We start from the raw sequence: 14,057 nt of genomic DNA on the forward strand, positions 1-14,057 counted from the left end.
TCCCCCTTGGATCTACAGCGACTGCACTTCAAAGTGCACTTTCAGTGCCCTCGTAGTGCAAAGTGGATTTGCCTTTAGTAAATAACCCCCAATGGCTCTATAGTATTGATTTATTTGGTTTGTTATTCCTATATGGTGGCCATAGACTGGGAGATATTTCACCAAATGTAACGGGACATATTTGCTTTCCTTAAAACTGGGAGACCTAGTCTTGATACACACATAATGGTACTTTGAGCTTTTCCTCTGATCTATACATTGTAAAAGGAAGAGGTCCACTCACCGGGGGATGTTACTAGTTGGGAAATTACAGAAACAGTATGGACACATGACCATAAGCAAATGCTAAGAGTCGGGAACATCACTTTCTTGTATGGGACATAATTAAAGAGTAACTTCACTATTGTTGCGAAAAAAACATTCCCCTCTGAGTGATCTTTGTACATTGCAGGGATTTTAACAAATGTTGTCCTACTTTGTTTACTCTTGTTATTCTGAAGGAATAGCTGTTTATATGTCTATGTCCATGTTCTGAGATAGTAAGGCCGGCCATACATGGAGCGAATTTCTTCAGGAAAGAATCTCGCTTGATTTCCCCATCAAAACAGATATTGTAATCTCTCCTGCTGGCCATTGTCTTCTCCCGGGGGGGGGGGGGGGGGCATGGGGGCGAATTAAGATGCCCCGCTGGGAAAAGACAGTGACTATCGCTGGTGGCTATAGCAGCCACTTGAAATAATCTTAAACTAATCCGTCAGGCTGGTTGTACCCAGGTCGATTGATCAAGCAACTTGGTGCATTCAGCCTCCCATTAGTGATTTGAATCAGTAGGAAACGGCCAAGATTCAAACTGTGTATGGCCAGCCTTAAAGGGTTTGTAAACCCTTGCAGTTTTTCACCTCAATGCATTCTATGCATTGAGGTGAAAAACATCTTGAAGTGCACAATCCCCCCAGAGCCCTCCTTTTACTCACCTGAGCCTGAGCCTTCCTTCGCCAGGGATGAGTACACCCGCTCCAGCCAGTGTCTCAGGCTCTGATTGGATAGACGGATAGCAGTGCAGCCATTGGCTCCCGCTGCTGTCAATCAAATCCAATGATGTGGGAGCCAGGGGGCAGAGTCGAGTCCTGCTGTCTGTGTCAATGGAAGCAGCAGCAGGATACAGGAGTGCGCCGGCATGGGTGCCCCGAGGGAGAGGGCTTCTCTGACAGGGCACTCAAGAAGAGGAGGAGCACCACTGAGGGACCCCAGCAGAGGAGGATCAGGACCCCTCTGTGCAAAACTAACTGCACAAAGGAGGTAAGTATGACATGCTTGTTTTAAAAAAAAAAAAAGGTTTACATATCCTTTAATCTGCATGGAAGTAGTTTTATAAATATCAATCAGCTGCTGCACCTGCACGTCTCTAATGAGGAAAGTGACAGGGACTGCATCCCTTTTGTTGTGATTGCCCTTTAAGAGTATCACACCAAAAAATTACATTTTTGTTGCAGGGGATGTTCAAAATCTGATTTGTATCTTAGTGCAGACTTCTTGGAAAATCAGTGAGCCAATCACACAAGCAGGGAATGACATTTCTAGGGGAATGTTCCGTTCACCATCTGTCTACAGAATACTTCCAGGTAGCCATATTGTATTTTACAGAAAAAGGCAACGCTGCAAATTCTTAAGGAATGGGGCCATTTTTAATAGCATTCAATTACAATATAACTTGTGTCATAATTGCATATACTATATTTTTTATATGCTCATTTTTTTCCCCCACGAAACTTGAGTTTCCCTTTGACTCAAAGTCTTATATACAAAAATATATAATATATATAGAATAGCAGACAAGAATACAGTACTGTATATCTTCTGTGATGCTTTTAACACAATTAGCTCTGACATGTGCAATCTTTTAGATAGAATCATCCTACTCGACTATACAGTCACATCCACTTATGGGATACCATTCCTCCCACTAAATTCCACTCAATATTAAATTTTAATACTGGATAAAGTAGTAATGCAATTTTTTTATAATTGCCAGTTGTTGCTCTGGATACAAACCACAAATTGCCCCAACAGCACAAATATCGCAAATGGTATGGGTTTGGCGATAAAAAAGATGTCCAAAGGGTTTAGAAAACATGCATGATATAAGTAGAGCACCTTGAGGACAAACTACCTCCAAGGTTCTCCATACATTTTTATCTGCTGACCTTACAATTTGATATCAATGTACAGTGGAGGAGAGGAGTTGAGATGGGAGGAGATCTGGGACCAGGAGGCTGCTATTATCTTATCAACGGGACAGAAGGGGTCAGGGTTCTCCTATAGATATGACACATCTAACCTGTGGGTATCATGAAGGACCCGGGACAAATGCCCTTTCTGACACTCTATTAAGACAAAACTCTTTCCATTATCTGCAACAGGCCACACTAAACTTCCAAACCACAGGACACATTATAAAAAACGGTGTATTATGATTGTGTGAATAGGTCATGTATATAGTTCTGAACACCATTAGCTGTATCCTGATACGTAACCACAAAAAAAGCATAAAGTTGAACCCTATGGAACATACCTCGCAGATATCTTGCTGTAGTGCATGTAGGATGCTATGACTACTCCTGTCTTCCCCTGATTTCCCTGACACAGGTAAAAACAAGAGTTATACATTTGATGTACCAAGCACCCATTCATATCTACACATGTCATTATAATCTTATGTGAACTAATCCTCTCGTGTAATCATCTCAGTCCATACCTTGCAGTGAAGAACAACAACATGTTGAGGATCTGAGTTCAGCCAGGCCTCTATGGCTTTACAGATAGAACAGATGACATCGAGTGGAGGTGCATGGCAGTCTGGCCAGAAGAAATCTTGAACCTTGGACATAAGGATGGAAAGTGTTAAATTATTCTCATGTATGAGGATACTATAAGACACAAGAAACAGAGTTTGCTTTAAATCAAATATTAGAAATAAATGTAAATGTACATAAATGTGAAAAAGAACACTAGATTTTATAAAGCATGGCATAACAAAACAATAACAATTCTTTGTAGGCCAAGTGGTCAGCAGGATTTAGCTGCTGTGCAGTCACTAGTATGGTCCTACTAACTTGTGACAATCATCTCTCTCCTAGAACCCCTTTTACACTGGGGTGGTTTTCAGGCACTTTAGCACTGGAAATAATAGCCTCTGCTAAGCGCCTGAAAAGCGCCCTCCCATTCATTCCAGTGTGATTTCTCAAACTCGGGCGATGCGCTTGCGGGACGTTCTGAAAAGTCCTGCAAGCAGCATCTTTGGGGCAGGTTGGGAGTGCTGTATTTAGCTCTCCCAAAACACCCTGCCCGTTGGGATGAATGGTCAGCACTTCCAATGCGCCTTAAAATCGTTTCCGAAGCGCCACAACATGGGAGTTTTTAACCCCTTCTTTGTGGTTAAAGGTGCCCAGTAGCGCTCGAAAAGTGCCGCCTAAACAGCGGTAAAGCACCCCTAAAAGAGTAACGCTGTACTGCGAATGCAGCCACAGCCCCAGTGTGAAAGGGGTCAAAAAGAACCAATAACTTATATAAGTGCCAACCCAAACTTTGAAGACAGGCAGTTCAGGTTAGATACTGAATCCCTAGGAATAAATGGGGGGGGGGGGGCTTGGGTGCTGAATGCCTATATCTGTGACATCTGCTATACATATGGATTCAGTGAGCCTGATATGGATCATTAGTTTTAAAGGTATCGCCAATATATTTACCTTTGGGTTGAGCTTGCGGATATCATGTCTTTTCTTTGATAAGTTAAAAAGCTGTAAAACAAATCAAGCTAGTTACAATCCAAACACGCACAGTGTAGATACTTTGACTTTGCCTGTGAAACAGTAACATTCTTATTTATGCTCCCATACAAAAATGCAGCCTCATCGTAAGCAGCAGTTTTGTGTAATCCTTTCTGACAGCAAGGGCATTTACAGTAGCTAATGGGCACATGGGCACTCACAATGTAAATGTATATAAAAGACTATACAGGCATGTTATTAGGAGAAACATAATAAGTACTATTAAAAAAGAAACAAGGATCATCAAGTTCAATCTATGCTAAATCCTGTACAAACAACACTAAATATACCAGGACTTAAAGTGATACTAAACACACACTGTTTAATTTACACTGTCCCTTCTATTTCTGTATATGGATGATGGCACTTTAATTATTTTAATAAAACGCATCTAAGTACCTTTTTTCCTAATCAATATACAAATGTCACATGACCCCGCTCTTTCTCAGCCTGTTTGCAGGGAAACATAAGCAGGAGGAGCTTCTAGTCCTCTGCTACTGGTCACATGTTCAATAAAAAAACAACAACCTCCCCCCCAGCCTGTGTCCTAAAACAACAGGTAGGTGAAGCCTCAATTAATCTACATGTAATATCCCACCCCGTTGTTTTTAGCTGGTTAGTGGACATGGAGAAGGAGGGAGAGCGTGGGCTGTCATTTACCACTGTGTATACACCCACATGTGTGACTCTATAGTCACATGGGCTGCTCAGATGTGATAGGGAGGAAATTCTCAGCATAGAAACTCACTGAAAACTGAGCATGTGCAGAGTTGCCACCACAGCTGCAAAATCCCCAACTGCAGTGGGGACATGAATAGGACAGCAGCAGTCTCAACCCGGTTTTTTCTTTGTAGAATACAGAAAACAAAACACATAGCGACTTAGTGAGTATGGAGAGCATGTAATACCGCATTTATCGATAGTTTTTTTATGATGTGGGTTTAGTGGCACTTTAACTGAACAATCTGATCTATATATTTCAGACAGGCCCTTGCACTAGTTAGGTTACTAATAAATCTGTTACATTGTACAACTGGATTGTAACATGTGTGGTTATCTTAATTTTAGACAAGACCCAACCCCTTTCACTGCTCAAAGGCCAGCCTGTAACCTCCTCGATGCCCTGCAATCACCCAGGTGCCAAGATTCTGGAGTCCACCATCTAAATAACGGGCTGTACACTGAAGACGATCAACTCCAGCCAAGATTTATTGCAATGACAGCACACGGCTCACTCAAAGCCATGCTCACAACATGTTTCGTCTACAGCAGGACTTAATCATGGGGATGGAAAAAAACAACTACAGTAAAATGCTGTCAAATTATTTCATGTAATAGAGGAAGAAAATTCTGTATTCCATCTATGGTATAAATATACTACCTAGGTCAATGTGTGTCCTACTAATTCACAGCTGATTACATAATTTTTTGTCAGAAAGACATTCAAAGCACATGTAAGTTCATTCGTGCTGATTTCCCCCATCATCTCCCGTGGGAGAGAATTCCAGAATGCAAATCCCCCCCACTTGTTGAATTAACCATTTCTGTTCAAATCATCATGAACATTCCTTTGTCACTGCAGTTTTATAGTGTTTTCCAACATAATTTTAAGATTCTTAGTTAAATTAACCACTTTCAGACCGGACCATTTTGCTGGTAAATGACCAGAGGTCTTTTTACACTTTGGCACTGCGCTGCTTTAACTGGTAATTGCGCGGTCATGCAATGTTGTACCCAAACAAAATTTGCGTCCTTTTCTTCCCACAAATAGAGCTTTCTTTTGATGGTATTTGATTGCCTCTGCGATTTTTATTTTTTGCGATATAAACGTAAAAAGACCGCAAATTTTGAAAAAAAATGATATTTTCTACTTTTTGTTATTAGAAAAATCCAATAAACTCAATTTTAGTCATACATTTAGGCCAAAATGTATTCAGCCACATGTCTTTGGTAAAAAAAAAGTCAATAATTGTATATTTATTGGTTTGCGCAAAAGTTGTCACATCTACAAACTAAGGTACGTTTTCTGGAATTTACGCAGCTTTTAGTTTACGACTGCCTATCTCATTTCTTGAGGTGCTAAAATGGCAGGGCAGTACAAAACCCCCCCAAATGACCCCATTTTGGAAAGTAGACCCCCTAAGGAAATTGATAAGAGGCATGTTGAGCCCATTGAATATTTTATTTTTTTGCCTCAAGCGATTGAATAATGACAAAAAAAAAATTTTTTTTTTTTTTTTACACAAAGTTGTCACTAAATGATATATTGCTCACACATGCTATGGGCGTATGTGAAATGACACCCCAAAATAAATTCTGCTGCTTCTCCTGAGTACGGGGATACCACATATGTGGGACTTTTTGGGAGCCTAGCCGCGTACGGGGCCCCGAAAACCAAGCACCGCCTTCAGGCTTTCTAAGGGCGTAAATTTTTGAGTTCACTTCTCACTACCTATTACAGTTTTGAAGGCCATAAAATGCCAAGATGGCACAAAACCCCCACAAATGACCCCATTTTAGAAAGTAGACACCCCAAGCTATTTGCTGAGAGGCATGTTGAGTTCATGGAATATTTTATATTTTGCCACAAGTTGCGGGAAAATTACAAACTTTTTTTTTTTTTTTTTTTTTTTCACAAAGTTGTCACTAAATGATATATTGCTCACACATGCCATGGGCATATGTGAAATGACACCCCAAAATAAATTCTGCTGCTTCTCCTGAGTACGGGGATACCACATATGTGGGACTTTTTGGGAGCCTAGCCGCGTACGGGGCCCCGAAAACCAAGCACCGCCTTCAGGCTTTCTAAGGGCGTAAATATTTGACTTCACTCCTCACTACCTATTACAGTTTTGAAGGCCATAAAATGCCAAGATGGCACAAAACCCCCACAAATGACCCCATTTTAGAAAGTAGACACCCCAAGCTATTTGCTGAGAGGCATGTTGAGTCCATGGAATATTTTATATTTTGCCACAAGTTGCGGGAAAATTACAAACTTTTTTTTTTTTTTTTTTTTTTTCACAAAGTTGTCACTAAATGATATATTGCTCACGCATGCCATGGGCATATGTGAAATGACACCCCAAAATAAATTCTGCTGCTTCTCCTGAGTACGGGGATACCACATATGTGGGACTTTTTGGGAGCCTAGCCGCGTACGGGGCCCCGAAAACCAAGCACCGCCTTCAGGCTTTCTAAGGGCGTTACAGTTTTGAAGGCCATAAAATGCCAAGATGGCACAAACCCCCCCCAAATGACCCCATTTTGGAAAGTAGACACCCCTAAATTTAGGGGTACACTAGTGAGACTAGGTAATAAATGGCGGGTGCCCTGAAACTATAAAAAAATAACTAACCAACCAGCGTCACCTGTAACAGTTATATGGTGATCACTGGTGAAAGGGTTAACTAGGGGGCAATCAGGGGGCTTTATGCGGTAGTATATGGGGGTCCCTGGCGCTATAAAAAGCTGCGGCGAACCTAAATACCTACTTGCCTAACTAGCGTCACCTGTGACACTAATACAGCGATCAGAAAAACGATCGCTTATTAGGCTGGGTTCACACTGGAGCGATGCGGGAACGCCACGAATGCGCGGCGGGTTCCCGCATCGCATGCCTCCCGGCGGCAGTTCACACTGCCCTATGCGAACTGCTGGGAGTGTCAGTGAAATGTTACTGACACCCCCAGATCAGTTCGCATATCGCAGTGCGATCTGCAAACTCGGATCGCATGGTGTGAACACCCATGCGATCCGATTCTGCTGCGGGCCAAAAAAAGGGTCCCGTGCGAATTTGCGGCGGGTGCGGCGGGTGTGGCGGGTGCGGCGAATGGCTGAACTCGAATCGCACAGAGATCGGATGTGATTTGCACTGCAGTGCGAATCACATCCGTTCTCAAACCGCTGCAATCTGAACCCAGCCTTAGTGACACTGGCGACGGGGGGTGATCACGGGGTTAAACCTTTATTGGGGGGGTTAGGGGGGTACCTTAGAACTAAAGGGGGCTAACCCTAACTGCCCTAACAGTTATTAGTCACAAATGACACCCGCCGGGTGATCAGGGGGTTAAACCTTTATTAGGTAATAAATGGCGGGTGCCCTGAAACTATAAAAAAATAACTAACCAACCAGCGTCACCTGTAACAGTTATATGGTGATCACTGGTGAAAGGGTTAACTAGGGGGCAATCAGGGGGCTTTATGCGGTAGTATATGGGGGTCCCTGGCGCTATAAAAAGCTGCGGCGAACCTAAATACCTACCTGCCTAACTAGCGTCACCTGGGACACTAATACGGCGATCAGAAAAATGATCGCTTATTAGGCTGGGTTCACACTGGAGCGATGCGGAAACGCCGCGAATCCGCGGCGGGTTCCCGCATCGCATGCCTCCCGGCGGCAGTTCACACTGCCCTATGCGAACTGCTGGGAGTGTCAGTGAAATGTTACTGACACCCCCAGATCAGTTCGCATATCGCAGTGCGATCTGCAAACTCGGATCGCATGGTGTGAACACCCATGCGATCCGATTCTGCTGCGGGCCAAAAAAAGGGTCCCGTGCGAATTTGCGGCGGGTGCGGCGGGTGTGGCGGGTGCGGCGGGTGCGGCGAATGGCTGAACTCGAATCGCACAGAGATCGGATGTGATTTGCACTGCAGTGCGGTGCGAATCACATTCGTTCTCATAAACCGCTGCAATGTGAACCCAGCCTTAGTGACACTGGCGACGGGGGGTGATCACGGGGTTAAACCTTTATTGGGGGGGTTAGGGGGGTACATTAGAACTAAAGGGGGCTAACTCTAACTGCCCTAACAGTTATTACAGTCACAAATGACACCAATGCAAAAAAAAAAAAAAAAAAAAAAAAAATGACATTGGTGTCACTGTGACTGGGGGGCAGGGGTAATTGGGGGGGTGATCGGGGGGTAAAGGGGGGGTGTGAGTGTGCCTGGCATGTTCTACTGTGTGTGGGATGTGTTGGTGCAACTCACTGATCCGCTCTCCTCCGTGTCGGAACGAAAAATACCGACACGGAGGAGAGAATACATCACTTCCTCTCCTGTGTTTACATTACAGGAGAGGAAGTGATGTCACCGGGGATTTCTATTCGTCGGGAGCGATCGCGAGGGGGTGGCCATGAATGAATGGCCGTCCCCTCGTCCGGGATCGCTCCCGAACGAAAACCGACCGCCGCAGGCACCGGGCGGGGGCCCGATCGGGCCCCCGACCCGCGGGAGGCAAATCACGTACATGTACGTGCTTATGCCTGCCCGTGCCATTCTGCCGACGTACATCGGCGTTAGGCGGTCGGCAAGTGGTTAAGTCCTTAGACGCCCAAAGAGCAATGTGCCTTAGAAAGCTGTGTATTGAAATCAGCTGAAGCCTAACTAGTCTTAAAAATACTCTGTCACCTTATAATATCTATACTAACTAGCCTGTGTAAGAAAGATGTATGTACTGGCCTATTTGCAGGCCATTCTGGTCCGGTCACGTGATCCGGCTTCCCTGTGTCAGCCGGCGGTGGTTGCGGTTGAAAGGAGGGACTGCCAACAACCGCTGCACCACGGGAGCCTATGGGTGGCGTCACCACTCACAGCTTTTACAACCATTGTCAGGCGCTATCTCCTCTCTCCAGTAGCCCTCGCCGGCTGTCACAGGGGGTCATGTGACTGGACCGGAGTGGCTTGAAAATAGGTAAATATATAGATATTTTTAATGGATTAGTTGGTACAAATGTTAGGAAAGGGAAGGGAACATGTTTAAGACTAGCTAGGCTTTACCTGTAATTCTATTTTAAAGTGGTTGTAAACCCTTGTATATACCCAGTGAAGTGACTGGCCTCAGGTGATATACAGAGATGAAACAAATCCTCCTACATAAGTTGTACCTGTCTATCTGCAGTCTTTTCTTCTCTACAGCCTTTCAAAGTGTGGAATTATAAAGCTTGACTGAGAGTTCAGAAAAAAGGGAGTGGAGAGCTTCATTTACACTTTGCAGAGCTCAGTAAGAGCTGATTGGAGGGGGGTAAGGTAAGGGAAGGGACAGCCCCCACCCCCACCCGCTTCACACATAGAGCTGAGGATATCAATCTGCTGGAGGTCCCTCTCCGTAGCCTTTTTCTGTTGGTGTGAGGAAAATGTGTAAGTAGTCAATTCATGCTGATAGCAGAGGAAAGAAGCAGCAGACAGAAATGAAACTTAGTGCTCTTAACTGAGACAAGTACACAATGTAGAGGGATATGCTTTGTTCATATTTCATGTCTGAGGCTTACAACCACTTTAAATGTATTTGCTGTAAATTACCATCATGCTGTACAATACTGAAGTGTCAGTAATTACCAAGTATTTGTCCTCATGTTTGGATCTTAGCATGCTAGCCACTTCTCGCAGGTTGCTTTGGTATCGCTGTTCCTCCAGGTTGATGGGGAAGAAGACACTAATGATACGCTCCGTTATATATGTTAGATCTAGGTCATAATTGCGCTGCATTACGTGGTCCAGGCTGAAACTCCTGTATCAAAAGAAAAAAAAAAATTCAGGTACAGAATTAGACGCTCGATCAAAATAGAATGCACCTACCACATTTTTTGCACATACACAGATGAAATATCCTCAGATGAACACAAAGAGCATGATTTCAAATGTATAAAGATGGGCAAGCATTATTACATCAATGTAAAAGAGCACAAGTGGTTTACAAAGGCTGGGGTATTGATGCACGTGGGGAGCAAAGGCTTGCCTGTGTAGTCCGATCCAATACTGGAGCTCAATTTTCTGAAAAAATTGAATGCTGATCCAACAGAATGGTGTCAGAACACAGTGCCTCACAGTTTGTTGTGTATGAAGCTGTGTAGCAACAGACCAGTCAGGGGGCCCATGCTGACCAGTGTCCATAGCCAGAAGCACCTACAATGGGCAAGTGAGAATCAGACCTGGAACATGCACCAATAAAAGAAGGTGTCTTCGAGGTGTTGACTTGGCCTCCAAATTTCCAGATCTCAATCCAATCAAGCATCTGTGGAATGTGCTGGAAAAACAAGTCTTATCCATTGAGGCCCCACACTACATGTATAGTAGTGTGCAAAAGTTTTAGGTAAACCCACACGGGAGAGAAATATATTTTCAATATAGTTATAAAAAATAGATATATGATATACAGTATATTTACAATATATTGTAAATATACGTCATATGCATACATATATATATATATATATATATATATATATATATATATATATATATTTTTTATTTTTTATTTTATTTTTTTCTTCCATGTGGGAAGAGAGCATGCTTTTAAAAATAATGGATAGATTTGTGAAAACCTCAGAATAAAGTGTTACAATCAAACAAATGATTAATCAACCAAGCTGGAGATTTTTATAAATTCAGCTGTTCACTGAAATGTACTTGTGTGCAAACCAATATGAGTACGGTATATGGTCTCTTGCACAGGGAGGTATCCAGCTCATATGTATGCATGCCGGGGCCTGAAGGTGCAGCATCCAGCCTGGCTACCTGCAGCTTCTAAAATCTATGGTAGGCTGGGGCTGAAAGGGGTTGAATACTGTACCAAGTGGTATTCACTTTTAGGGCCCTATGCATCCAGGGAAACACAGGTTCTAGTGGAGCAGGATGCTGCTTCTATGCTTCCATATGCTTATAATGCCTATGCTCCACCATATACTATAGAGAAAACATCTTGCTTTCTGTGTGGAAGCAGTAGTCCTACTGCAGAGGTCCAACATGCTCCCTGCTTTATAGCTCCTCAATCAGTAAAACTCATGTTCCCTTCTGAATTGGGAGCTCTAGCTCTGGCTCGGCAGGTGATGTGTTGAACATCTACAGAGAAGCCACTGCTTCAACACACAGAGAAACAAAAGTTCTTAAAGTGATTGTAAAGTCTTTTTTTTTAATAACAAACATGTTCTACTTACCTCCTCCGTGCAGGGGTTTTGCACAGAGCAGCCCAGATCCTCTTCTTCTTGGGTCCCTTTTCTGCTCTCCTGTCCCCTCCCTCCTGCCGAGTACCCCCACAGCAAGCAGCTTGCTTTGGGGGCACCCAAGCCGAGCTGCAGCTCCATGTGTCCATTCAGACACAAAGCTGCCGTTTGTTTCTCTCCTGCCAATGGCACCGCTGATGTGTCTCAGCCAATCAGGAAGGAGAGTCACGGATGGCCGAAGGACTTGTTTACATCGTTTGACAGAGACGGGGCTCAGGTTCGTCATAGGGGGGCTGCTACACACAGAAGGCTTTTTATCTTAATGCACAGAATGTATTAAGATAAAGAACCTTCTGCCTTTACAACTCTTTTAACTGTAAGGCTGGCCATACATTACATTACATACAGTTTTCTAGTACAATTTTTCTTTAGAAATAACAAAACCATATAATGAGGTCAACCATAGAATCTTTCCGTTTGCATGCATTCTGGCAGGCCCTTGCACTACATAATTGAAGGTAAATCCAAAGGAAATTAAATAAGAAAATGGTATAATATATAGCCAGCCCTTTGTTTTGATGTTCCTAGAACAGCCTTTTTCAACCAGGGTGACTTCAATGTTTCCTCAGGGTTGCATTGGCAAAATGCCTAAGAATTGCCCACAAATTGTATACAAGCCAAGCCTGCCTTTTAGGTAGACAAAGCCACATATTGTGTGCCAATACAGCCTACTAACTGCCGACATCCAAACAACCATCATCAGTGGATAAGGAGGACAACGGGTGTCTGCGCAGCATCCTTGTTTGCCCCCATCATTCCCCATCAACACTGTCACGGTCACATTAGGTGAATGAGGGAGAAAAGAAACATTGGAATACTAGTCAGTACCAATATGCTAAGGTGTGTTTGATTTGGAAGAATAAATCACCTCTAATACTGGGTGCCTTGCATGTGTAAATGTTGCTGCAATGTGTAAAACTGTTCGTTTTTTACATTTAGAAAGGGATGCCTTGAGAATGTGCATAATTTTAAAGTGTGCCTTGACTGAATAAAGATTGAGAAACACTAACCTAGAACATATTTAGCTGACTTAAATGCTCATTGAAATAGATGGTTATAGAGTATCACCACAGGGTGGTGCTGTGGATACCAAAATAATATATAAATGTGCCATGTCCCATTAACTGAAGATACTAGTAAAGGATTGATTGGTAGTGGACTTTATAGCAACTGAGATACACAAAAATTTAAAATAAAAATATTTTATTACAGATTGATTAAAACAAGCACAACCAGACAAAGACTATTTTAAAAACGTTGCAAAGTAAGAATCACCTAAATGCTTTTACAACACACAACCCAAACATCAAGTATACTCCTGAATAATCATGACGGTGTTGGATGGCAGGCTTTAACATTTTCTGCGGACAGCGGTCGGTTGTCGGTTTTTCCAAGCGTGTGTACACAAGTCTGTTGGACAAAAGTCCAAAGTACAAACACGCATGCTCGGAAGCAAGGACGAGGCAGAAGCAGTCAGTCTTGTAAACTAGCGTTCATAATGGAGAATTCACATTTGTGGCACGGCAAATTATGAAATCTCAAAATGCAGTGCACATTCTCTTCTTCTTTAATGGGATAATAGTGAAGCTGCTTTGCTGGTGATACTGATGGAGTTTTTAAGATCAAAGATCCAACTATGTTGGTGTCGCTTGTTAATTTTACATTGTATTTTTTTTTAATGTAACGGCCTACTCCCAAACTGTCATTTGAGGTAAAACACACAGCCAAGTATTATTCTCCACAATTTTTTTTATTGTGCAAAAAAAAGAAAACAAATAAAATTAGACATGCTATCTGCAAATAGAACTTAAAGCGGTAGTAAACCCGCAAATTTTTTTTTTTTTTTAAACCTGCAAAGCAAAAGGCATAATGAGCTAGTATGCACCGCATACTAGCTCATTATGAAATACTTACCTTAGAACGAAGCCCCGACATCTGGTCCGATCCACGCCGAGGGAGCTGACATGCTCCCTCTGTGTTTCTTCTGGGTATCGCAACTCCGGCGCTGTGAGTGGCCGGAGCCACGATATCGTCACTCCCGCGCACGCGCGCGGGAGATTTCCTTTCGGCCGGCCGGCCGGCCACTGCCGGATTTTCAGGCCGAGAATCCCCTTGTGCGCATGCGCCGCTGCAGTCAGCGGCGCATACCGAGGGGAATATCTCCTAAACCGTACAGGTTTAGGAGATATTTTTTTTACCTACAGGTAAGCCTTATTATAGGCTT

The 14,057-nt window shown here is 43.2% G+C and overlaps 1 protein-coding gene across 4 annotated transcripts in view; it reads right to left on the reverse strand.

Moving 5' to 3' along the window:
• The window catches only part of TNS2 (tensin 2), a 275,183-nt gene that overhangs the window by 79,086 nt on the left and 182,040 nt on the right, over nt 1-14,057 (reverse strand). For all 4 annotated transcript variants that reach the window (XM_077483895.1, XM_077483898.1, XM_077483897.1 and 1 more), the window contains exons 7-10: nt 10,170-10,341; nt 3,747-3,797; nt 2,756-2,878; nt 2,573-2,637 (exon numbers count right to left, since the gene is read on the reverse strand). In XM_077483895.1, the coding sequence (XP_077340021.1) occupies nt 2,573-2,637; nt 2,756-2,878; nt 3,747-3,797; nt 10,170-10,341 (411 nt within the window). The remainder of the gene's footprint in view (nt 1-2,572; nt 2,638-2,755; nt 2,879-3,746; nt 3,798-10,169; nt 10,342-14,057) is intronic.

Source organism: Lithobates pipiens, unplaced genomic scaffold (genome assembly GCF_037356315.1).
Source record: "Lithobates pipiens isolate NorthernLeopardFrog02 unplaced genomic scaffold, aLitPip1_a1.2 Scaffold_16, whole genome shotgun sequence".
Lineage (NCBI taxonomy): Eukaryota > Metazoa > Chordata > Amphibia > Anura > Ranidae > Lithobates > Lithobates pipiens.